The following is a 27,008-nucleotide window of genomic DNA, read 5'->3' on the forward strand; positions in this document are numbered from 1 at the left end:
CTTGGTGTCAATGTGATGGCAAAGTGTTTCAGAGATGGAAAGAAAATGTTGCTAATAGTTTAGCCTCCTGCTAACCAGAGCCAAAGGCTCATGGCTGTGGCCTCAAGTTTGTGTAGCTACTGTTAGGGAGAGCCTTGAACCACAGTGTGTCCTCCACCTCACTCCCCAGCGCTACAGACCACCTCGCTGGGAGGACAGCAGGCAGCAGCTCCCGAGACTAGCACCCAGTCAGTGGCCATAGCAAGACCAATCCTATGCAAACTTTTTTGCTGCCATTACACTTAAAAACACAGACTGGTTTTTTTGCTCATCAGCTTTGAGGAACAGTGAAATGATGTGGTTTTGTACAGTGAACTACTGAAAGACAATATGAGCACAACCAGTGCACTGTGGTGACCTACTGAACTTTAGACTGGAGTTCACCCCTCCTCTGATTTCCATAGTTAAATAATGACAGATAAATCCTTGTTGTAAAAAGAAGGTGCAGTCATGTGATGCAACTCGTCATGTTTAATAATTAAAAACTTTGCATTTTCCCAGAGCGGGGCCTTACATCCTGATTCATGCTGAGTGTTTTATGCCTGATGCAAATTTGTCGGCTCACAATAGGTTGTCCAATCATGCACTTTTTGGATAGCAAAACTGTAACCTAAAGAGTTCTTTATTACTCAGGCCAACTTCTCATTTTCATCAGTCCAAAATAATTGAGTTTTGTTTTGTATTCTTACAAAAGGTGCACGCAGGTTAAGTCCAGTTCTATCACCTCATGCTGTGTGTGTGTGTGTGTGTGTGTGTGTGTGTGTTTTAAGAGGATAACTACCAAACTGACTCAAAACTTTAGAAATCAGAGAATAAAAAACATTCCAACCTGTTACTTTTTTGCTGTTATTGTTGTTTTAAGAAAAAGCAAACAGGATACAGACAAAAACGACAGAGCAGAGGATAAATGCAAGATGTTAAGGAAATAAAGAAGTATAGAATAAAACAGGTGGGCATATCATGTCAAAGGGGAACTAATGTTTTTTTCAACCTGGGCCCTATTTTCCAATCTGCTTTTGTCTAAATGAGTGATAGGATGTTCAATATGTTACATTTCTCCAGTACGAAGCTAGGGCTGACCTGCCTGCAGCCCGTGAGCGTGCTATATTAAATAACAGGGCACTCAGACAGCGTCAAACAATGTCAACATACGTCCACTAAAAGTGCATTTTTTTTCACTCTGATGTTGTGACTTGTCACAACAAACATGTCCGAATTTTTACCCGATTTTGACCAACTGGATCTGGATAGACTGTATTTATTTGAACACGGAGTACATGGACGTACACGGACGCAGAGCTCACTGAAACTGAAGAGCGGACGAGGAGAGAGAGGGAGCAGCAACAGGCAGAGGAACATGTCTGAATCCAGCTAAAGGTAAACACAGACATTCATTTCTCCTTTCCGTTATGTTGTCAGATAATTACACTAACAATCCGAGCCTATTTGTGTGAAAAAAATTCACTTTTAGTGGACGTATGTTGACGTTGTTTGACACTGTCTGAGTGCCCTATTATTTAATATAGCACGCTCACGGGCTGCAGGCAGGTCAGCCCTAGCTTCGTACTGGAGAAATGTAACATACTGAACATCCTATCACTCATTTAGACAAAAGCAGATCAGAAAATAGGGCCCAGGTTGAAAAAAAACATTAGTTCCCCTTTAAATAAAGAAAACAGCAATATAGATATCTTGGTAATGTTGCAGCAGGATAAATATTTCAAAAAGGTGTGTAAAAAAACTGGCAAGAGATTGGAGAACAATAAAACAAGTTCAGATAATCACACTGATAAAACAAAGTTTAAAAAAAGTATGCATGGATGGAAATGATTTGCTGTAATATGTCTAGTGACAGCAAGAGGGCACTACAACTAGATTTACAAATGTCATCCTCCAAATTCTCCAAAAATGTAAGAAGTTATATTTTGCAATTTCACCAACAAATTAAAAGCATATGACCTATTATTAGCTTACTGACACAATACTGCAGAGAAAAGCCTGAGCTCTGACGACCCATTAGAACAACTCAGCTTTAATCTGTGCTTTAATGCCTGCACTGAGAAGAAGCATGTTTTAAACTCAACCTGGTTTCCTTTCATAAAGATCTTTAAAAAAATATATGTCATGAATGCAGAGTGGACTAGAGATTTCTTTTTTTGTTGACTGTGCTGTACAACGCAGCTGAATCCTCCACAGCTTCCTGATCGGACCTGAGAGAAAAATAAAATTAAATTGAAGGGATTCTAAGAGATACTGTACAAACATACACAGACACAAAGAGCCCAGCAGTGATCACAAAAGGTCAAAACACAGTACAAGGCCAAAGTGACAAAATCATTATTGTTTTCAAGCCAAACAGATGATGTTGTTGTGTGAGAAGCTGCTCACCTTGAGGCCAGACTGGCATTGTCACATTTTACAACAGCGTACACGACGTTCTCTGCTTCTACGTATCGTCTGGGCTGAGCTGGGTTTTTGGAAAAGCGGACAGTGGCATAGTGAAGTTCGTTCGGCTGTTCTGCTAGTTGTAGCTGTGGACATTGAAAAAAATAAGATTATTCATTTTATGTATGTAGACAAAAGGCTCCTGTCACTTATCAAGACAGTAGTTAAGTTTTCACTCAAAGCCAGAGATTATTTTGTTTAGCGAATACTGCGTGTTAACACTGTCAAGGTGGGACGCATTTTCAGTGCAGTACACCAAACATTACCAGAATTTTTGGTGTTGCCCTTGACTCAGGAGACGCTCCTGACTGGGACATAACAGCCATGCTCGAGATGAGCTAGGCCTGCGCAGATTTGATCACTGGCAACCGCCACACAATGCATGCCGGTTAGTTTTGTGTCCGACTTCATCCAGACTTGCTCTGATGTATTACAAAAGTGGACGGCGATTGTTGACTCAACAATATGATGTTTTAGATTCACTTTTAATTTCTATTGAATTTCAGAGATTTAAATATTACACAATTTAAATATTATTACATAAAATATAGCCAACAGCTAGTGGGTTGTTATTAGCGATTGCCATTTATCAGAAACTTTGAGCTCCCTGGCAATTTCCCTCCAGCCAGCTGCCACCTTAGTAAGGTTTTTGTAGTGAAACAAGGAGGATGTTTGAATAATTCCTCATTTCAATGTCACGAATCAGCTGTTCATCAATTGCAGCAATTTCAATGTGAGCAACAGGAATAAATAGAAACAGGGCGTCCGACAAAAGTTCAGCTCAAAACAGCACTTCCAACCAGTAAGGACACTTCTTTCGTTGGCTTTTAATCCAAATGTTGCCACATTGGTGCAGTTTTAGTTTTCTTGAGAGACTAACTCTGCTGTGCCTCCTCTCGTCACCCAAAAAACACATCAACATTTTAGTAAACCAACACAACATGCAGCAGTACACTAATGCAAGTTGGATTCAGCACCTAGACGGCGTCGGCACAGGTTGCTGATGTCGGCTACTTTTTGTTTGCGGCAGGGGTCGTGTTAACCGGATATTCTTGGTCATTGACCGTTTTTTTTTACAACAATGACCGGAAAATCTGAAGGCCGTCGGTCATTTGACCGGTTGCAATTACCACCCCTGCCCACTTGGCGGCGGAGTGCACAGTCAGTGGTTTAAGTGGCTGCCGTTCTCACACGGCAAAGAAAAAGTCATTCATCTGCTTCATGTAGCGTTGTTACGGCCTGGACACACCAGATGCGTAAGTGCCGCAGAAGTCCTGCGAGTATACTTGAAGGCGCTTGACTGTCCACACAGGCAGCACATTTCTCCTGCGCCCTCCGCGCCAGTTAAACATCGACTCCACTCGTCTGTTCCCGTCAGTTTTTTCACTTCAACAGGTCATTTTAAACATGGGTAAGTCCATATTTTAATCGTTTTTTATAATGTAATAAGTTAATGACAATTTGTCATTGCATGTTCATGTATTGAGCGTGTTGGATAAACACTGAATGAATAGAGCATATTGTTCTGACCATTTTATTTATGTAGTCTGTAGGCTCGGTGACACAAAATTAAAATTGTAATGAAGTGATTAGGGTATTGAAAAATGTGTTAGATTATGCACTGTTGTGTTATTTTAAATTATAAACATGGTATTTCCTCACGTTCCTCAGCGCATGCTGTTGTTATTTTATTTTGAAAATTGGCCAGATTCTCTCGTCTTTTCTGTGTCCGACTTCCTGTTTGGTACGATCCGCTCTATCCTGCTTGACAGAAGCGCTCGCGGCTCGCGTGTAGACCAGACGCCGAACTAAAGCACTGCGGTGTGTGGATGTCTGTTCATCTTTTCGTTCATGTCCTTATTAATGCACACTTTATAACTTGCTTGTTGGATTTATTAAAAACGAACGAATGAAAACTAAATGTCTTTGAATATCTTAATTATCATTTAAAAATTAAAATTAAAATGACCGGTAAAAATAGATTATGACCGGATTTTTACGACCCTGTCGGTCAAAATGACTGGCGACGAAAAAGTCTAGTGCAACCTCTGGTTTGCAGCAATGTGTCACAGTGACAAACGCCGGTTCAGTCGGTTTGCATTAAATCAAGCCTGTTTAAGCTCCTCCGCAAAATCCAACTGTAGGACAAGAGGTGGGGATGTCTGTGGATGCATTAAAGAAGAGGTAGAGCAAGAAGAACATGATTAATATTCCTGATTAAGGTGAAACAAAGTAACCTTAAGTTCTGCTGTATGACATTAGTGTTGTTAAGCTGAGCTACAGAGTGTAGCAGTCTCAACTAAACTTTAGAGTCGCTGCAGTGCTGTTAAACTCGACATCCTCACCTGTTCCCTGGTGTCTGGCGTCTCTCCAGACGGATGCTTGGAGGCCCTCTTCTTCCTGGTCGGAAGAAGTTATTTTAAAATTTAAAGTGCGAAACTTATCTCTAAAATAAAGACATTTTGAATTTTTTTCTGAACAAATATTTGGTGAAACAGAACTACTCACATGATCCAGAGGAAGACGGAGATGAGTATGATAGCGAGAACAACAGCAGAGACTGTGGCCGTGGATATTAATATCCATGATCCTAGAACACAGAATGGAACAAAAATGGAAAGACTGACAATTAGGGAGTGACAATAAGATACCCTATAGATTAAAATGATTTTACAAACACATATTTAACTAAATTTTCTTTTGGGAAAATTCAGAAATTATAGCTGTCCTAATAGACAAATGGCATATGCACCTAACATCATAAACTCATTGTGTAAAATGAATTACTGTATCCACCCTGCACTGGGTCAGGTAACCCACAAAAAGGTTGTGTGACAGGTGAAAAATACATAAATTCATGGGTACATTCGTGAGTAAAAATGCACCAAATGTGGGCAGGCAGCGAGTGAAATCAAAAATAATCATAGGTGCCCAAGCTGGCTGTGTGGAGGCCCGCAGCTGCTGCCTGATCAGACGACTGCATCCAGTGGCAGACTGACAAAATATGCAGAGGACATTCGTCAAACAAGGACGCAAGACGCAGCTGACTGACAGCAACGGGGCGGTTACCTTTGATATGTGGACAGATGGTTACCACAATTTGGTTTGTGTCAAATTACATTACATACACAACAAGTGGGTGCTGACTAAGCGAGTCCTTCGCACATCTGAATGGGACAGAACATTATGCTAAACAGCGTACTTGCAAAATTGTTTAATCACAGGCCAGGTCACAGTACTTATGTTAATGGGTCGGGACCGGATTTGACTCAGAGATGGTTACAGGTAACGGGTAGGTTCCACTACTGAGCTTTGAACAGGTTTGCAAAACTGGACCCATACAGAACTCTAGATCAGGTTTAGCAGGGTGAGGGAATCAGCAACTACCAACTTCAGCTGTTCTAGTGTCTGTCTTGTGATCTTCTGCTGGTCAGTCTGTCCCTGAATGACCCAAAACATCACCTGACTAGTATCAAGTCATTTTATATTTGTATTTTACTTGTTGACCTCAGAGTGAGGGCAACTACAGTACAGCCAGAATATAGAAGGCCATAGGCCACACCTGGAGACCCCCCAGCCACAACTACGAGTGTTTGTGGACACTGAACTGAATCTGAAGCAACGTTTAGACAAATTTTGTAAGGGCATGAGAGACTAATGGAGTGAGCCTCTTTCATAGGGACCAACCATAGAAGACACCTAAAAATTACTTGTTAAGCGTTTTAGAAGGGAGAACTGTTTAAGACAACCGTGTGCTACCTCCACCTCACATGGAGCAGCAAGCCACATCTTTTCACCTCACACAGGAAAATCAAGCCCAGACTGTGCACCATGACTTTTGATGCAGTACAAATAACTTACCTGCCACAGCAGCCAGATATATGGTGGAGTTGTGACGTCCTCTGCTGTTCTGGGCTTCACAGTAATAATTCCCACTGTGTTCAGCTCTGATGTCAGTGATGGTGAAGATCTGTCCTGATGCTTTTGGTGAGTCTTTATTCTCCTTGTACCAAGTATAGTTAGCTGCTGGGTTAGCATCACTGCTACAGGTCAGAGTCACTGAACTGCCCTCCACTATCTCAGCAGAGGGACTCACTGACACAGAGGGAAGCTTTGGAGCATCTGGAGGACAATATTAAGTGAGATAATTCAATAATATAGCCACTGCATGATTTTAAAAGACATCTGTATGATGAAAAATAGCACAGACTTGTGAAACTTACAGTGGACATTTACAAATAGAGCGGAAGAGTTGATCTGACCATGTTGATTCTCAGACTTGCAGTGGTAACTCCCTCTGTCCTCAGAGCTGATGGAGGTGAAACGATAAATGCCTTCTGGTCCCTGAATCAGTGTTTGGTTCTCCTTGTACCAGGTGTATGTAGCTGCTGGGTTAGCATCACTGCTACAGGTCAGAGTCACTGAACTGCCCTCCACTATCTCAGCAGAGGGACTCACTGACACAGAGGGAAGCTTTGGAGCATCTGGATAGCAAAAAAAAAAAAAAAAATATATATATATATATATATTAACATAAATTAACTAAAAATTTAAGTAGCACTACATGTTGTATTTATATACAGTACAGGCCAAAAGTTTGGACACACCTTCTCATTCAATGCGTTTTCTTTATTTTCATGACTATTTACATTGTAGATTCTCACTGAAGGCATCAAAACTATGAATGAACACATGTGGAGTTATGTACTTAACAAAAAAAGGTGAAATAACTGAAAACATGTTTTATATTCTAGTTTCTTCAAAATAGCTACTCTTTGCTCTGATTACTGCTTTGCACACTCTTGGCATTCTCTCCATGAGCTTCAAGAGGTAGTCACCTGAAATGGTTTTCCAACAGTCTTGAAGGAGTTCCCAGAGGTGTTTAGCACTTGTTGGCCCCTTTGCCTTCACTCTGCGGTCCAGCTCACCCCAAACCATCTCGATTGGGTTCAGGTCCGGTGACTGTGGAGGCCAGGTCATCTGCCGCAGCACTCCATCACTCTCCTTCTTGGTCAAATAGCCCTTACACAGCCTGGAGGTGTGTTTGGGGTCATTGTCCTGTTGAAAAATAAATGATCGTCCAACTAAACGCAAACCAGATGGGATGGCATGTCGCTGCAGGATGCTGTGGTAGCCATGCTGCTTCAGTGTGCCTTCAATTTTGAATAAATCCCCAACAGTGTCACCAGCAAAACACCCCCACACCATCACACCTCCTCCTCCATGCTTCACAGTGGGAACCAGGCATGTGGAATCCATCCGTTCACCTTTTCTGCGTCTCACAAAGACACGGCGGCTGGAACCAAAGATCTCAAATTTGGACTCATCAGACCAAAGCACAGATTTCCACTGGTCTAATGTCCATTCCTTGTGTTTCTTGGCCCAAACAAATCTCTTCTGCTTGTTGCCTCTCCTTAGCAGTGGTTTCCTAGCAGCTATTTGACCATGAAGGCCTGATTGGCGCAGTCTCCTCTTAACAGTTGTTCTAGAGATGGGTCTGCTGCTAGAACTCTGTGTGGCATTCATCTGGTCTCTGATCTGAGCTGCTGTTAACTTGCGATTTCTGAGGCTGGTGACTCGGATGAACTTATCCTCAGAAGCAGAGGTGACTCTTGGTCTTCCTTTCCTGGGTCGGTCCTCATGTGTGCCAGTTTCGTTGTAGCGCTTGATGGTTTTTGCGACTCCACTTGGGGACACATTTAAAGTTTTTGCAATTTTCCGGACTGACTGACCTTCATTTCTTAAAGTAATGATGGCCACTCGTTTTTCTTTAGTTAGCTGATTGGTTCTTGCCATAATATGAATTTTAACAGTTGTCCAATAGGGCTGTCGGCTGTGTATTAACCTGACTTCTGCACAACACAACTGATGGTCCCAACCCCATTGATAAAGCAAGAAATTCCACTAATTAACCCTGATAAGGCACACCTGTGAAGTGGAAACCATTTCAGGTGACTACCTCTTGAAGCTCATGGAGAGAATGCCAAGAGTGTGCAAAGCAGTAATCAGAGCAAAGGGTGGCTATTTTGAAGAAACTAGAATATAAAACATGTTTTCAGTTATTTCACCTTTTTTTGTTAAGTACATAACTCCACATGTGTTCATTCATAGTTTTGATGCCTTCAGTGAGAATCTACAATGTAAATAGTCATGAAAATAAAGAAAACGCATTGAATGAGAAGGTGTGTCCAAACTTTTGGCCTGTACTGTAAGTAAATAGTTAGTGTATGGCGTATGTGAAACAGAGATAAGAAACCTTTTCCTGGTAACTTATCAGCTGTATATTGCTTTTAAATGAGCTGTTTCACTCACATTTCACATCAATGAAAATCAGTTTGGATGTTGTCCTCCCTACTTTGTTCTCAGCTGTGCAGTTATACTCTCCAGAGTCAGACGGCTGGACGGAGCTGAAGATAAGCTTTGACTGGTTCCTGGAAGATTGGACAATCTGTGTTTGTTTACTGGGAGGAAGGCCAGGATTTCCGTTCTTGTGCCAGGTAAATTTAGCTGCTGGGTTAGCATCACTGCTACAGGTCAGAGTCACTGAACTGCCCTCCACTATCTCAGCAGAGGGACTCACTGACACAGAGGGAAGCTTTGGAGCATCTGGAGGAGAAATCATAAGTTGGCAACAGTTGGTCAGAAAGGTTCAACAAAGGTTGAATAAGTTATAGAATGTATCAGTCTCCTGCAATGGGAGCAGCTCTGTGAGGCATTTGTGTGAGGCAATAAGTCACAATATGTAATAATAAGTATAAATGAGAAAACTGCAGAAAAAAAATACAAAACTTAACGACAACTCCAACAGTTTCTAAAATATTTCCAGTAGAACTAAAGCGGTGGACGTGCTGACTGAGCTGATATAGCCATGCCATAAAACATGCTTCTAGCATGGCTATAAACATGTTGTGTTGTTCCCTTCGAAAGTTTGACATTTGTCTGTGCCACAGTGAAGAACAAAGTCAGGCCTCATGTCTTTAATGGCCAGGATTGCAACAATTCACTCCAATTCAAAGAAATTCTGTGTAACATTGCAATTTCGTCAGTCAACGCAATTTTTCTGCTATTTTGACCAATCATCACAGCTTCATGTGAGTTTCACCAATCATAGCAGTCCCCCGCATAATGTCACCAAAGTCACTTCCTTGTTTCTGGTGGGGAAGATGCAGACATGCTACAATAACGTCTCACATTTACCACAACAAGACAATGCCCTGATGTTCTGGACATCAGCTGGGGTAAACATTTCTACCAAAAAACACACCTACAGAATAATTAATACGCCACTAATCACCATGACAGAGGCTGTTGCAGTCACATCTACTGCACATGCTCAAAGAATCAGTGTAGCTTCAATTAAATATGCTGGGTGAGTAGTTTGTGTCGTATCAGCCATCAAGTCAGAAAAATTGTGTTTTTTTTATTCTGGGACAAATTGCTTCTTTTTTTTTAATTTTTAAACAATCACACAAAAAAATGTAACTACTTCTGCAATTTTCACTTGCAACATGCACTGCAATTTTTCAGAAAAGCTGCAGTGAAATCTCCAAAACAGCCTTCGAATCCCGTGTTTTAAATCAAAGAATGAGTTTCATTGATCATTTCTGACAATTTTTCAATCTTATTGTATCTTTATGTGTGTTGTGTGTGGGGAGAGAGTAAGATGCAATTGTTGTAAAAATATCTTTGACTTCAATGCGCAAAAAAGGGAATTTACATCTCAAACATTTCTGAAATGTGTTGCAAAGTCTGAAGTGATGGCAGTAGACTAACTTTGGGAGGTGCAATAAATGTATCAGCTTAAATTAATTAAAATTAATCTGCTTTTTAATGAAGTGGTTTCACTCACATTTTACATTAATGGTGATGTAAGATGTCCTTCTCCCCAGCCTGTTGTCAGCTGTACAGTAATACTGTCCATAGTCAGAGGACTGGATGGACCTCAAGACAAGCTGTCGCTCTTCACTGAGAGGTTTGACATTTCCATTCTTCTTGTACCAGGTGTATTTAGCTGCTGGGTTAGCATCACTGCTACAGGTCAGAGTCACTGAACTGCCCTCCTCCACATCACCAGAGGGACTCACTGACACAGAGGGAAGCTTTGGAGCATCTGCAGAACAATGTGTGCACAGACATATAACAATACTTTTACATAAAAATCTACATGGAAAATAATTCACATCATGAATGATGTACAACACAGACATGTGAGCACATACTGACACTCAGCTGCTGCTGTTTGTTATATTTAGATAACGAAAGGCAGATTACTATAAACCACACAGAGAAGCAACACATCACACCAGCGTCTGCAAGAAACAGAAAGATTTGGCAATATTTGGTTCCTGTTTTTCAGCTCTATGTAGATGTTATCTTGGTCTCTTAAAAAGGAAATCAGTACATATGTAGATTAGCTCTTAACTTACTGAATCCTACGAACCACCAACAGCTCCCATTGTATAGTTTAGTGAAACAGCACTACCCATACTGTACTGTGAGATGTTGCATGTGTAAATACCAATCATTACAAACCATAGTATAGTGCCTGCTGTCTTGGATAGTTAAACCATCAGTAGGCCTAATACCTACCTCTTCATCATCCACTGCTGCTCAGTGACCTTCAGCTGCAGGCTGTGAATGTGAAGCAGGTATAATCTGCAAAGTGAGCCTAAAAATGCTGACTCTGATCAGCTGAATGTGTCTTTTTGAACTGTGTCATTTTACTCACATTTAACACTGATAATGATGGATTGAGATGATGCCTTCCCCACTTTGTTCTCAGCTACACAGTGATAGTGTCCTGAGTCAGAGGACTTGATTTTCTTGATGACTTTTTTAGCGAGAGCTTTACCATCCTTGTACCAGGTGTATGTAGCTGCTGGGTTAGCATCACTGCGACAGGTCAGAGTGACATCACTGTTCTCTCTGATTTCTCCAGAGGGACTCACAGAAACAATAATAGACTTTGGAGCATCTGGAGGAGAAAATGTGAAAATGAATTAAGTTTGATAAGAAAATGACGTATCACGGTGTGTGTGTGTGTGTGTGTGTGTGTGTAACAAGCAATGTACTACTACTTGTGTGTGAAAGGCAGACAGACACTGTCACATCTTACCCATATTGGCTTCAATTAGTTTGCTGCTATTAAATGAACTGTTTCACTCACATTTCACATTGATAGAGATGGATCTAGGTGTAGATGTCCCCAGCTCATTTTGAGCTGTGCAGTAATACTGTCCAGAGTCAGAGGACTGGATGGACCTGAAGACAAGCTGTGGTCCTTCACTGAGAGGTCTGAGGTATCCATCCTTGTACCAGGTATATTTAGCTGCTGGGTTAGCATCACTGCTACAGGTCAGAGTCACTGAACTGCCCTCCACTATCTCAGCAGAGGGACTCACTGACACAGAGGGAAGCTTTGGAGCATCTATGGAACAATATGTACACAGACACATTTCATTAAATTAAAAAAAAAAAAAAAAGCGTTTTTACATGGAAAATAACTTATATCATGAATAATGTAGAACACGGACATGTGAGCACGTACTGACACTCAGCTGCTGCTGAATGTTATATTTAGATAACTAAAGGCAGATTACTATAAACCACACAGAGAAGCAAAACATCTCAGAGTGATTTGGCAAAATTTGGTTCCTGTTTTTCAGCACTCAAAAAAGATATCAGTACATATGTAGATTAGCTCTTTACTTACTGAATCCTACGAACCACCGACAGCTCCTATTGTATAGTTTAGTGAAACAGCACTACCCGTACTGTGCAATGATACACTCCACTATAATGTTCAGGTAAAAGGATGCAGGGAGATGTTGCATGTGTAAATACCAACCATTACAAACTGTAGTACTGTGCCTGCTGTCCTGGACAGTTAAACCATCAACCACCATGTGAATGTGAAGCAGGTATAATCTGCAAAGTGAGCCTAAAAATGCTGACTCTGATCAGCTGAATGTGTCTTTTTGAACTGAGCCATGTTACTCACATTTAACATTGATAATGATGGATTGAGATGATGCCTTCCCCACTTCGTTCTCAGCTACACAGTGATAGCGTCCTGAGTCAGAGGACTTGATTTTCTTGATGACTTTTTTATCGAGAGCGTTACCATCCTTGTACCAGGTGTATGTAGCTGCTGGGTTAGCATCACTGCTACAGGTCAGAGTCACTGAACTGCCCTCCTTCACAACAGGAGAGGGACTCACTGACACAGAGGGAAGCTTTGGAGCATCTATGGAACAATATGTACAGACACATTTCATTAAATTAAAAAAAAATGTTTTTACATGGAAAATAACTTATATCATGAATAATGTAAAACACAGACATGTGAGCTCGTACTGACACTCAGCTGCTGCTGTATGTTATATTTAGATCACCAAAGGAAGGTTATCATACAGAGAAACAGAACATCACACCAGCGTCTGCAAGTAACAGAATGATCTGGCAATATTTGGTTCTTGTTTTTCAGCTCTATGTAGATGTTATCTTGGTCTCTAAAAAAGGAAATCAGTACATATGTAGATTAGCTCTTAACTTACTGAATCCTACGAACCACCAACAGCTCCCATTGTATAGTTTAGTGAAACAGCACTACCCGTACTGTGCGATGATACACTCCACTATAATGTTCAGGTAAAAGGATGCAGGGAGATGTTGCATGTGTAAATACCAACCATTACAAACTGCAGTACTGTGCCTGCTGTCCTGGACAGTTAAACCATCAATAATCCAGAGTCAATCTGGTGCTGACAGACTAAAACTACCCTTTCATCATCCACTGCTGCTCAGTGACCTTCAGCTGCAGGCTGTGAATGTGAAGCAGGTATAACCTGCAAAATGAGCCTAAAAATGCTGACTGTGATCAGCTGAATGTGTCTGTTTGAATGGAGCCATTTTACTCACATTTAACATTAATATTGATGGATTGAGAAGATGCCTTCCCCAGCCTGTTCTCAGCTGTACAGAAGTACTCTCCAGAGTCAGAGGACCGAATGGACCTGAGGACAAGCTTCAACTGGTTCCTGGAAGATTGGGTATTCCATGTTTGTTTACTGGGAGGATGACCTGCATTTCTGTTCTTCTTGTACCAGGTGTATGTAGCTGCTGGGTTAGCATCACTGCTACAGGTCAGAGTCAGGTCACTGTTCTCTCTGATCTCCCCAGAGGGACTCACTGACACAGGAGAAAGCTTCGGGGCGTCTGCAGGAGGACATATGAACATTGATTAACTTTGGTCTAACAATGTGTCGGCCAGTGTTTTTCTGACACAACCACAAGGAGTGTGTGCCGCAGTCTGATTTGTAAATCCTAAACACATCTGTGGGTTAGCATCACTGCGACAGGTCAGAGTGACATCACTGTTCTCTGATTTCTCCAGAGGGACTCACAGAAACAAGAGACTTTGGAGCATCTGGAGGAGATAATGTGAAAATAAATTAAGTTCAATGAGAAAATGATGTATCACGGTGTGTGTGTGTGTGTGTGTGTAACAAGCAATGTACTACTACTTGTGTGTGAAAGGCAGACAGACACTGTCACATCTTACCCATATTGGCTTCAATTAGTTTGCTGCTTTTAAACGAGCTGTTTCACTCACATTTCACATTGATAGAGATGTATCCAGGTGTAGACGTCCTCCTCCCCAGCTCATTTTGAGCTGTGCAGTAATACTGTCCAGAGTCAGAGGACTGGATGGAGCTGAAGACAAGCTGTGGTTCTTCACTGAGAGGTCTGGGGTCTCCATCCTTGTACCAGGTATAGTTAGCTGCTGGGTTAGCATCACTGCTACAGGTCAGAGTCACTGAATTGCCCTCCACTATCTCAGCAGAGGGACTCACTGACACAGAGGGAAGCTTTGGGGCATCTGGAGGAGAGGGTATGAACATTAATTATCTTTGGTCTCAAACAATGTCAGCCAGTGTCTTTCTGACACTACAACCAGGAATGTGTGTTGCAGTCAGATTTGCAAATCCTAAACAGAACTTTAATGACATTAAACTGTTTGCTGCTTTTAAGAAAAACTGTTTTACTCACATTTCACATTGATAGAAATGTAATCAGATGTTTCCCTCCCCAGCTTGTTCTCAGCTGTACAGTAATACTCTCCAGAATCAAAGGACTGGATGGAGCTGAAGACAAGCTGTGGTTCTTCACTGAGAGATATGGGGTTTCCATCCTTGTACCAGGTGTATTTAGCTGCTGGGTTAGCATCACTGCTACAGGTCAGAGTCACTGAACTGCCCTCCTTCACAACAGGAGAGGGACTCACTGACACAGGAGAGAGCTTCGGGGCATCTGGAGGAGAGGATATGAACATTGATTAACTTTGGTCTCAAACAATGTCAGCCAGTGTCTTTCTGACACTAAAACCAGGAATGTGTGTTGCAGTCAGATTTGCAAATCCTAAACAGAACTTTAATGACATTAAACTGTTTGCTGCTTTTAAGAAAAACTGTTTTACTCACATTTCACATTGATAGAAATGTAATCAGATGTTTCCCTCCCCAGCTTGTTCTCAGCTGTACAGTAATACTCTCCAGAATCAAAGGACTGGATGGAGCTGAAGACAAGCTGTGGTTCTTCACTGAGAGATATGGGGTTTCCATCCTTGTACCAGGTGTATTTAGCTGCTGGGTTAGCATCACTGCTACAGGTCAGAGTCACTGAACTGCCCTCCTTCACAACAGGAGAGGGACTCACTGACACAGGAGAGAGCTTCGGGGCATCTGGAGGAGAGGATATGAACATTGATTAACTTTGGTCTCAAACAATGTCAGCCAGTGTCTTTCTGACACTAAAACCAGGAATGTGTGTTGCAGTCAGATTTGCAAATCCTAAACAGAACTTTAATGACATTAAACTGTTTGCTGCTTTTAAGAAAAGCTGTTTCACTCACATTTCACATTGATAGGGATGTAATTAGACGTCCTCCTCCCCAGCTTGTTCTCAGCTGTGCAGTAATACTCTCCAGAATCAAAGGACTGGATGGAGCTGAAAACAAGCTGTGGTTCTTCACTGAGAGGTCTGAGGTTTCCATTCTCCTTGTACCAGGTGTATGTAGCTGCTGGGTTAGCATCACTGCTACAGGTCAGAGTCACTTCTCTGTTCTCTCTGATCTCCCCAGAGGGACTCACTGACATGGGGGAAAGCTTCGGGGCATCTGCAGGAGGACATATGAACATTAATTAACTTTGGTCTAAAGATGTATACACCAGTGTCTTTTTGACACTACCACTAGGAGTGTGTGCTGTAGTCACATTTGCAAATCCTAAACACATCTGTGAGGTTATTAAATTGTTTGCTGCTTTTAAAGAAAGCTATTTCACTCACATTCCACATTGATAGAGATGGATCTAGATTTAGTTGTCCCCAGCTTGTTCTCAGCTGTGCAGTAATACTGTCCAGAGTCAGAGGACTGGATGGAGCTGAAGACAAGCTGTGGTTCTTCACTGAGAGGTCTGAGGTTTCCATTCTTGTACCAGGTATATTTAGCTGCTGGGTTAGCATCACTGCTACAGGTCAGAGTCACTGAACTGCCCTCCACTATCTCAGCAGAGGGACTCACTGACACAGAGGGAAGCTTTGGAGCATCTGCAGAACAACATGCATAAAGACACATTTCATTAATTAATAAAAGACAGAATTACAGCATCACAATTGTAGCCCCCCCGCCAACCAGTCAAGTTGCAGTTAGTGTCATCAATTCAGTATCTGACCCAAGTGTTTTTGTAGAACATTATGATGTCACAGTGAAGTTGACCTTTGGGATATAAAATGTTGTTACGTGCCGTAGAGTTTGTGGTGTGTGTGTGTGTGTGGGTGTCTTTGTGTTTGTTACAGGTGCGTGTTGCAGGTGTGTTCCCTGAATGGTGCCTCGCAGCTGGTGCCAATCAGGTGGAGGATAAAGGGAGAGTGGACCGAGGCCACTGGCTGTCAGTGGACCGCTAGTGCTCCTGGGAACCGTCTCACCACCATGTGTTTTAGTGTAATACCAGTGTGTAGTGATATACCGTTTAGTGTCTAAGATCCGGTGTTTTCTGAGTTGTATTGATTGTGCATTGTCTTCCCTCCTTTTGAGTGGACTGTTTTCAGTTTATAGTCAATTCTTATCATCCTCAGTTTTTGGAGGGTTGTTTTGTGTTTATATTTTTGTTTAGTTAATAAAATATTTGGCTTACGTAAATCTTACCAGCGCTTCATTTTTCCCTCTCTTAATTATTACGGTTACTCCTGAACTTCCTAGACAAGTTGGAACGTAACAAATGTCATCACTTCCTCATTTTGTCCCATCAGACATTTCTGTGAAATTTTGTTATAATCAGCGTATGAATTCATGAGTTACGGACAAAAATATGTTTTGTGAGGTAACAGTGATCTTGACCTTCAACCTCCAAATTCTAATCAGTTCATTCTTGAGTCCAAGTGGACATTTGTGCCAAATATATGGTAATTCCCTCAAGGTGTTCCTGAGACATTCACGAGAATGAGACGATCTGATGGACGGACAGAAAACCTGAAAACATAATGCCTCCTGCCACGGCTGTCGCTGGCACAGAGACATAAAAATCACGATACACAAAATCATTCACAGCATGAGTAATACAGTGGATCATCTGGTACAGAAAATATTTACATGTTTTCCTTCCACTGTGAAAAATCATTCTAATTTAAGTTGACAGATAATGCAAAAATTGAATAAGTGACACAATGTAAGCTCAAATATTAGACATGAAGAGGGTAGTTTCTCACATTAAAGTCCACTGACTGTAAGTCTGAGTGTTATTAGTGACACTTTGGAGTAAACTCACACACTGGAGGAGAGCGGTGATCCTCATGTCCTTTAACAGCACAGGAATAGCTGCCATCATCGTTGACAGAGACGCTGTGAGAAGATGTTTCTTCTTCCAGTTTCTCTCCATTATTGTACCAGACATGTGGAGTGTGTCCAGCTACATTACACCTGCTGTGACACTTCAGCTCTGCCCAGGTGGATGATCCTTCCACCAGCACCTGGAGATCTGGATGTGTCAGGAAAGAGCGGAAATGTCATTTCAAACCAAACCATAAAGTAAATACATGCAAACAGACAGAAATAGTCACAGTAGTGTTTCCTAGACACTGAAATATTGTATCCAGATATTCCACTGAAAATGTTACCTGTGACAGACAAAGTGACTCCAGGTGAACCAGTATAACCATTGGGATAGTGTGTTGTGAACCTGAACTTGTACACAGCTGCGTCGCTCTCTCTCAGGTCTGTGATTCTCAGAATGCAGTAGTCATCACGAAACAGATACTGCACTCGACCTGTGTAGTCTCTGTCTATTTTCAGATCCACGGGTTCTTTATTACTCACTTTAGCAAACCAGAATTTTGTTTTAACCATATCAGTTTTATCTTCTTTTCTGGATGGGTATCTGTAGCTGCAGTGTATTTCCACTGTTGATCCTTTTACAGCACAGATCTCAGTAGAGGTGTAAGTCACTCCCCAGTCACTCTGACCCTGTATCACTGTAACACAGAGCACATCAGGAACCACAATCAGACTCAGAACAGCAGAGCAAAGACTGAAATTTCAAAAAGAGATTCTTCAATATGGAAACGTGCTAGACAGGGGCGTTGTTTCAGCAAAAGCTAAGGTATGGCAATATGACATGACGTCACAGAGCTACTGATGATGGAGTTTCAAAAATTTGAACGTATATAAAACTTCACTTTGGTCTTTGACCTGTCAGAAGTACATACTATGCTATTGAAAACTGTTTCAAAGGACATGAAGCTGTTTCTCACATTCATAATTCCCCTAATGCACGACTTGGTGAGAGCAGTGAAAACATCGGACCTATTTCGGCGCATTTCAGCACCACGGACAGCGAGCGGACATTTAATTATCATTAGTCATGTGTTTAACTTCACAGAAAATAAAGAAAATAAATTAATTACGAGCTCATTTCTAGAAGATAACCAAGGGGTCCAGTGTTAGAAACACAGTAAATCAAAGGCCAATTGGTACAATACTGTATAGGCGAATTTATTGGAGTGTCTCCACAGACCGAAAATACAAGCTTAACATGCCGACATGAAGAAAAACCCCCACATACAATCAGACAGGCTTCAAGACATCATTTAGACAGGCTGTCTACAGCAGCAGAGCAAAATTCTTTTACAACACATAGATACCATATTTTTCCAAACAGGAGCCCGGGCGTTTATTTCACAAAATCGATTTTGACCCCAGGCATTTAAAAGAACCAGGGGCTATTTGCTCAAGACTTTTATTTTGTTTTGTTTTTTGCACCGACCTGCACCAGGATGTTATTTGGTTACGGTTCCTAGTATGTTAGTATGTTTTTTAGTGCAAAAACACTGTATAATGTAGGGGTGAGTTCTTAGAGTGGGTCATTTTTTTCGTGTACACGGGTTTCACCGCTGGGTGGTGCTATTGCATTATACCAGTAAAGCCCCAGTTATCCGAATATCAACCGAACGGGCCATTTAACCAACAGTTACAGGCCGCCACACCGAAATATCGTCATTCCGACGGTCCGCCATCCCGAATTCTGGCCCCTGAGTCCTGACAGTAAGCTATGGCGAGCCTGTAGAAGCTGTATTCCCCATGCATGTCAGCGATTTTCACCGGGTACGCACGTGAGTAATTCAGGCTGACATTACCTGTTTTTCAACTCTTCTGGTAATTTTATTAAAAGGCATGGCATATAGGTCCACAGTAACTTATTACTATTACTATTATTATTATTATTATTATTATCATTGGGTCTTATAAAAGTGGGCTACAATGAGTACCGGGCCATCAAATCACAGCATCCGCAGTGAGAGGACACGGAATTGTGCGCGCTTTTACGCACGCGGGTCAAGGCGATCACGGATATTTGATGTGGGAAAGATGTAGCCAGATGTATTACCTGTTTTAGATACGTGGCTGTCTGTCCGTCCGTCCGTCCGTAGCACGAGTCATGTGCGCCACTTCACCACCGACCCGTGCGTAAAAGCGCAAACAGTCCCTCAAGGAGGGACAGCCATGAGGCAATGAATGAGGAAATAATCGCCCACGCGTTTAATCGGACCGGTGTTTAATACGCAAAATGGGGTCAAACCCGCGGCGGCTATTACGTGCCCCGCGGCTATTTGCCACCGGGTGACTATTTCGAAATATACGATAACTCACATAACTCATAACTCGCGGAGGAGCGAAGTGGCGAACAATTTGATTCAATAACACTCGTATTTACTGATGAGCATATAACTGACCTATTTAAGTGCAATACAATGAAAACAACCAGCCAGTGCTCCTCAAGTAAGATGACTACAGAACCTCTCTCTTTTTTTTCCTCCCGATTCCAAGGTATGGCAGCTGCCATACCTCGCCATACCTAAATGACGCCTATGTTGCTAGATAATTAAAATACACTTCCAAAAACTACCTTCTACTACTTCTCACTGCAAGTTCATAAGACAAAGATGTCTCATTTAAATGACGCCCCTAAAGGTGATTTGTTTTTCCTTGTATGCACAAGTTATTATCCTATGGGAATAAGTTTATATTGTGTGTGCAAGATAAATAGCGGCCGAAATGAGTTTCCTCCGCAGGGTGGCTGGGCTCAGCCTTAGGGATAGGGTGAGGAGCTCAGACATCCGGGAGGGACTCAGAGTAGAGCCGCTGCTCCTCCACATCGAGAGGAGCCAGTTGAGGTGGTTCGGGCATCTGGTAAGGATGCCTTCCGGACGCCTCCCTTGAGAGGTGTTTCGGGCATGTCCAACCGGGAGGAGACCTCGGGGCCGCCCCAGAACACACTGGAGGGATTACATCACCCAGCTGACCTGGGAACGCCTCGGGGTTCCCGCGGAAGAGCTGACAGAAGTGGCAGGGGAGAGGGCTGTCTGGGCTTCTTTGCTGAGGCTGCTGCCCCCGCGACCCGGACCCGGATAAGTGGAGGACGACGAGTACGAGTACGAGTACGAAAATAAATCACCTTTCAGGACTTAAGAAGCTCCTTTAATATTAACATGTTTCTGGGGAATAGGTTTTCTCTTACAGTCACTTACTAGTCCATACCCGTTGGCAGCTTTGTCACCTTCTACCTATGCCAGTCCTCAATGCCAATGTGCAGTTTCACATAGATTGACCACATCAGTGTGCAGAAAAACGTGGGACAGACAGAATGACTGACTGACAGAATGACACACTGACAGTTTCCGTGATTATGTACAGCATACCATACCATGACTTAGTCATACCAAAAATTAGAAAAAAAAAACACCAACATTGGTCCACAGGGGGAGCCACAGCGATCGGTCACATTTTAGCCATTTTTAAGCATTTTTCTGTTGTTATAGCGCCACCCAGTTGCCAATTAGAGTTAAATTTCTCCAGTCACCTTGAGGCGTCCTGTTCTACATATCTACCAAGTTTAGTAAAAATCCATATGGCGGTTAGGCCTAGATAAGAAATTAGCTCTCTAGCGCCCCCATTTTGTTTGATGGGGTCAATAATGGAGGGGTCCCCTCAGATTATGAGTGGTCATATGCCTACAAAGTTGCGTGGTGATGGGTGAAACCCTTGAGATGTTATACACCTTTATGTGATGAGCCAAGCCCTCTGCAATATTCATTGCCTTATACAGTGCCTTGAAAAAGTATTCATACCCCTTAAACTTTTTCACATTTTGTGACCTTACAATCACAAACTTGAATGTATTTTGCAGAGATTTTATGTGATAGACCAACACAAAGTGGCACATCATTGTGAAGTGGAACGAAAATGATATACGGTTTTCAAAATTTTAAGCGAATATAAATCTGAAAAGTGTGGTGTGCATTTGTATTCAGCCCCCTGTACTCTGATACCCCTAAATACAATCCAGTGCAATCAATTGCCTTCAGAAGTCACCTAAGTATTAAATAGAGTCCACCTGTGTGTGATTTACTCTCAGTATAAATACATCTGTTCTGTGAAGGCCTCAGTGGTTTGTTAGAGAACACTAGTGAACAACAGCATCATGAAGACCAAGACACTCACCAGACAGGTCAGGGATAAAGTTGTAGAGAAGTTTAAAGCAGGGTTAGGTTATAAAAAAATATCCCAAGCTTTGAACATCTCAAGGAGCACCGTACAATCCATCATCCAAAAATGGAAAAAGTATGGCACAACTGCAAACCTACCAAGACATGGCCGTCCACCTAAACTGACAGAGCGAGCGAGGAGAGCACTGGTCAGAGAAGCAGCCAAGAGGCCCATGGTCACTCTGGAGGAGCTGCAGAAATCCACAGCTCAGGTGGGAGAATCTGTCCACAGGACAACTATAAGTCGTGCACTCCACAAATCTGGCCTTTATAGAAGAGTGGCAAGAAGAAAGCCATTGTTGAAAGAAAGGCATAACAAGTCCCGATTGCAGTTTGCCACAAGCCATGTAGAGGACACCACAAACATGTGGAAGAAGGTGCTTTGGTCAGATGAGACCAAAGTTAAAATTTTTGGCCTAAATGCAAAGCGCTATGTGTGGCGGAAAAAAAACACTGCTCATCACCCTGAACACACCATCCCCACTGTGAAACATGGTGGTGGCAACATCATGCTGTGGGGATGCTTTTCTTCAGCAGGGACAGGGAAGCTGGTCAGAGTTGATGGGAAGATGGATAGAGCTAAATACAGGGTAATCCTGGAAGAAAACCTGTTAGAGGCTGCAAAAGACTTGAGACTGGGAAGGAGGTTCATCTTCCAGTAAGACAATGACCCTAAACATAAAGCCAGAGCTACAATGGAATGGTTTAGATCAAAGAATATTCATGTGTTAGAATGGCCCAGTCAAAGTCCAGACCTAAATCCCATTGAGCATCTGTGGCAAGACTTGAAAATTACTGTTCACAGACGCTCTCCATCCAATCTGGCTGAGCTTGAGCTATTTTGCAAAGAAGAATGGGCAAAAATTTCAGTGTCAAGATGTGCAAAGCTGGTAGAGACATACCCCAAAAGACTTGCAGCTGTAATTGCAGTGAAAGGTGGCTCTACAAAGTATTGACGCAAGGGGGCTGAATACAAATGCACACCACATTTTTCAGATTTTTATTTGCTTAAAAATTTTAAACTATGTATCATTTCCGTTCCACTTTACAATTATGTGCTACTTAGTGTTGGTTGATCACATAAAATCTCAATAAAAAACATTAAAGTTTGTGGTTGTAAGGTGGCAAAATGTGAAAAAGTTCAAGGGGTATGAATACTTTTTCAAGGCACTGTAGAAGCTCAGTTTTAGTAAGTTTTCCAACTTTTGCCAAGAGGGAACTTTAGATATTGGTCCCTAGATTATGTTCACCCAGTTTCATGCAGATCGCTCAAACTTCCTAGGAAGAGATCGATTTGAAGTGTTATTCAAAAAATTCAAAATGGCGGAAAATCTATATAACTGGAAGTTATGTGTTCTTGAGGCAAATTTGTTCCTCACGAAGAGAGGCATCTCTGTGCAAAGTTTCATGTCTCTACGACATACGGGGCATGAGATATGCCCATTCAAAGATTGCAATTTCAATCGGTTGCTATAGCGCCCCCCTTTGGCCAATTGATGTAATATTGCTTCATTCACATCCTCCCATGACCCTCTACCACTGTGCCAAATTTCACATGGATTGACCAAGTCAGTGAGGAGAAAAACGTGGAACAGACACACAGACAGAGTTTTCGTCATTATATAGTAAGATTGTAAGATATAGTAAGATTAAGGTCCGGGCAGGCAGTCCGCTTGTTTTCCTGCTCATTCTTTCTTCCTTTTTCTTCTTCTTCCTTCTTCTGAGGAAATCCTACTTCCCATGCGTAAAAAATCACCAAACAAGTCAATAGTTCTGATGGTGGCGCTACAACAAGCGTCTAAAGTTCAAAAATTTGAAAATTCACAACAAATTAACCATATGTTCTACAGCTTTGCAGCCTTCCCCAAACTGTAGCCCCAATACTGAAGAAACTTTTGTACATTTAAACCTATTGCAAAGTATGAAGTCCATCACTGTTTTTTTTCAAAAACTGTACAACTTATTAAACCTATCTTCTCCCACAGTCTATGCTCAATTGACACCAAACTTGCTACAGAGCATCTTCAGACTGTCCTCCACAAAGTGTCCTCACAGATTTTTGATTAATTAAAAATTGAGCCTACAGTGCATCAAGATGTTTGACTGTAAACAGTACTGTAAAAACATTCTTGCAAATTCTTGCTAAATAAGTTTTCAATGTTCATGAAAAAATTAACAAAATTTTGGAGTCATGGTAGATGATGTTTGGCAAATATCAGAATTTCATATCAACAACTGAATTTTTTTTACAGCATTCTGAATTCTGTCCTCATGTGAACCATTGCTGTCAATGGGAATAGAGCGGTTTTTTCCACTTACGGAGTGAATCAATCATTGTTAAAAACAAATTAACAACATCTGATGCAGTCTAGATGCAAGATGTGTATTTTCAGATTTTTGCCTTGATAACTGAATTTATGACAGCAGTTTGAAATCTGCCTTGACAGCTGCTGTCATCCTGGTGGCTGGCTTAGCCGATCTGTGAAGCCACAGATGAGTCGTCACTTGCTAATTAGCTCAGCCAGACAGAAGATGCTCCTTGGTGTCAGAGGCTGTGAGTTCAAGCCTCAACTGATGCAACATGTACATTGTAATGGAAACTTTCTTGTTGTCTTCCTATTCTGCCTCTTGTTGCTCAGAATTGCCTAAATTTGCCTAAAATTGCCTAAAATTGCCCGGCCCCGACCACTGCTGCACAGCAGCTATCATTTTTTATGCATTTTTAAACTCATGCTGTTAATTACATTTATGACTTTTATGATGTTATCTATGCATTGGGCCACGGTGAACACAGACATGGAAAAGTCCACATGCAAAGTGTGTGCTTAGTGATCAGACATGCAGCTTTGAGGGACAGAGTTACATTTTTATTTTCATGAGCAGTAGTTTTTTCCTGTTCTGTTTCCTCTGTGCTCACTGTGGTGAGATTCACGCAGAGATTAAAAAAACATTTAAGAGAAATGCAGAACAGAAGTGTGAACATGCACTGACACTTGGCTGCTACTGTACGTTATATTTAGATATCTAAAGGCAGATAATTGCACGGAGAAGCAAAATAAACACAGTCGTCTGCAAATAAAGAAATGATTCGGCGAAGTCTGGTTCCTATTTCTCAGAACGTACATAGCCTACATTTGCATATTAACACTTAAGTTACTGAATCATTCAGATGAACCACTGACACGCTCAGTTATACAGATAATTGAAACAGCACTAGCATTATTATGCAATGATACACACCACTTAAATGGTCAGGTAAAGGGATGCATGGAGATGCTGCATGTGTGAAAACATGTATCAGATCTGATGCTACAATGCCCAGGCCATACTGCCTGCATGAGAAGTGTGTGGCGGCTACTTTGCTAAACTGCTGTGGGTCACACATGTGGTGTTAACACAGACAACATTGCTGCGGTGCTGCTGCAGAGCTGCCTGCTCATGTAACTACTATATTTACACATTTAAAAGCCAATAGTCCATGTATTTATGGAGCCGTGCGAGTCACTGCATTGTCAACAACATGGTCGTGCAAATTTCACAATAAAAAGCCTTGTGTTAACAATGAAGGGATTCACAGGATTTACAGAAACGATGTCAGCGGGCTTTTATTTTGAAATGCAAACTAGCAGGTGTGAGTTAAGAATTATAATAATAAAAATAGATAATTTTTTTAAAAGGCTGGTTTGATACCGATATGACCACTGTCTATTTTTGCTCAAAACCACAAACGTCACACAGAAAAAATATGCAAGACTCCTATTCTAAAGATGATCTGCAGCTGAGAAGCCGCCAAGCCCTCGAAAACGGTTTGCCTCCCTACATCGGCAACACCTGTGCTTACTGGGAGGAACTTAAACACCATGGCCTGCCTCAGCCTGTGATATAAGCCACCTAGGCATATTACATCTCACACAAATCAAACATATGGCTCCAGCAAGTGTACTAAATGCCCGCCAGTGTAAATATAAATATACAGTACCTGGCACAGAGAGAAGGAAGACAACAAATCCACTCGCTGCTGCAGTTAAACTCATCGCTGCTCCTCTTATCTGCGTGACTTCAGAGAACATAAAACACATCAACAGGTGAACGCTGTCTAAGATGCTGTCTGAATAAGATAATGTTCCTCCGTGGTCAGCACAGTAAGAAGAATGCAGAAGTTGTTAAAGTAGGCACACTTCCTTCCTCTTAATGTTATTAGTATGCACAAAGTCAGTAACTGTCTGACTGGAGGAGAAAACAACCAGTTAAAACTCTAAGACAAGAGCTTTCTCACTAAAACTGGGTGTTTAAATGGTTATACATATTTAGAAGTACACATCCTGGTGTTACCTCTGGTAGAGGTTTATCAGTTCGCATAAAGCTACAGTGGAGTCAACTCACACACGGGATAGTGCACCCAAAAATGAAAATTCAGCCATTATTTACTCACCCTCATGCTGAGGAACGCTTTGGTGAAGTTTTAGAGTCCTCACATCCCTTGCGGAGATCGGCGGGGGGAGCGGCTAGCACACCTAATGGCAGACGGCGCCCCAGACTAACGTCCAAGAACACAAAATTGAATCCACAAATTATCTCCAACATGCTCATCCGTAGAGATCCAAGTGTGCTGAAGCCCCGACATAAAAAGTTGTTTGGAAAAACGTCATATGAACTCTGTTTTTAGCCTCACTGTAGCCTGTAGCTCTGACTGCTTCTCTGCTGACTGCTTCATTTTCTCTTCGCTCTTGAACCACATGTGGAAAGATGACCTGCAGCTGCTGTGACACTTTAGCTCTTAGTCTTATTCTGGTCACCTGCAGCTGGAGAGCTGGATACGTGAGGATGGACCCCAAACACTCACAGTTGTAGGAAGTCAGTTACACTGGGACAACGGGGCAGGTGGCACCAGGAAAAAGGGAGGCAGTAGGTCAGGTAGGGACACACACACACACACACACACACACTGATGCGAAAGAAAAAAAAAAAACCTCATTACATGAGGTAATGTATATTTCTAAATGTGAAACTCTGAACATAACCTGGCCCGGACCAGGTTAGGTCTGCAGCCAAAGGGCCCGTACACACGCCATGACTTTAACTGCCTGGAAAAAGTAAGGTCCGCGCTGGGTGCTACTCTTGTGCCTTTTCTGTGCCAGCTTTCAAAACTGCGGTGGCAGCGCGTCTGAGGTTGCTAAGCAACCTCAACAAGCACAGTGTCATAGCCCGTTTACCTAAGATCCTGAGTGCAGAGCTGATCTTCCTTCAGGTGCTGTTTGTGTGTCGGCCTATTGTCTGTGGGACTGCTGTAAAGCTCTGGCAGCCCTGCACCAAAATGATCAACTTCTTCTCCATTTTTATCACTGACTGATATTTACAGATAACGGGAAAGATATCTGTCGGCTGTGACTGGTCAGTCCTCGTCGCATGATGTGCAGCGTGCACTA

At 42.0% G+C, this 27,008-nt stretch overlaps 1 protein-coding gene across 1 annotated transcript; it reads right to left on the reverse strand.

The window, feature by feature from the left end:
* Window positions 1-1,651: 1,651 nt before the first annotated feature.
* Window positions 1,652-25,710, reverse strand: LOC144462553 (hemicentin-1-like). The gene is made up of 21 exons (XM_078166619.1): window positions 25,562-25,710; window positions 17,659-18,012; window positions 17,310-17,519; window positions 15,832-16,092; window positions 15,398-15,661; window positions 14,967-15,227; window positions 14,536-14,796; window positions 14,099-14,365; window positions 13,405-13,701; window positions 12,481-12,730; window positions 11,651-11,949; window positions 11,213-11,458; window positions 10,334-10,594; window positions 8,797-9,090; window positions 8,686-8,690; window positions 6,708-6,960; window positions 6,346-6,615; window positions 4,993-5,074; window positions 4,830-4,884; window positions 2,428-2,570; window positions 1,652-2,249 (listed from the first exon to the last, which is right to left on the reverse strand). Exons 1-21 carry the CDS (start codon window positions 25,659-25,661, stop codon window positions 2,180-2,182), a joined length of 4,503 nt encoding a protein of 1,500 aa, XP_078022745.1. The 5' UTR covers window positions 25,662-25,710; the 3' UTR covers window positions 1,652-2,179.
* Between the last annotated feature and the right edge of the window lie 1,298 nt (window positions 25,711-27,008).

This window comes from Epinephelus lanceolatus, chromosome 3 (assembly GCF_041903045.1).
Source record: "Epinephelus lanceolatus isolate andai-2023 chromosome 3, ASM4190304v1, whole genome shotgun sequence".
Taxonomy (NCBI): Eukaryota; Metazoa; Chordata; class Actinopteri; order Perciformes; family Serranidae; genus Epinephelus; species Epinephelus lanceolatus.

What these genes read in the sequence shown, in the direction of transcription:
- LOC144462553 (XM_078166619.1), bottom strand. Translation starts at nt 25,661, where the DNA reads ATGTGTTTTATGTTCTCTGAAGTCACGCAGATAAGAGGAGCAGCGATG. An exon ending in CATCTCTATCAATGTGGAAT is followed by an intron (nt 15,662 to 15,831) that starts GTGAGTGAAATA and finishes GTCCTCCTGCAG; the next exon opens with ATGCCCCGAAGCTTTCCCCC. An exon ending in CATCTCTATCAATGTGAAAT is followed by an intron (nt 11,459 to 11,650) that starts GTGAGTGAAACA and finishes TTTCTCCTCCAG; the next exon opens with ATGCTCCAAAGTCTATTATT.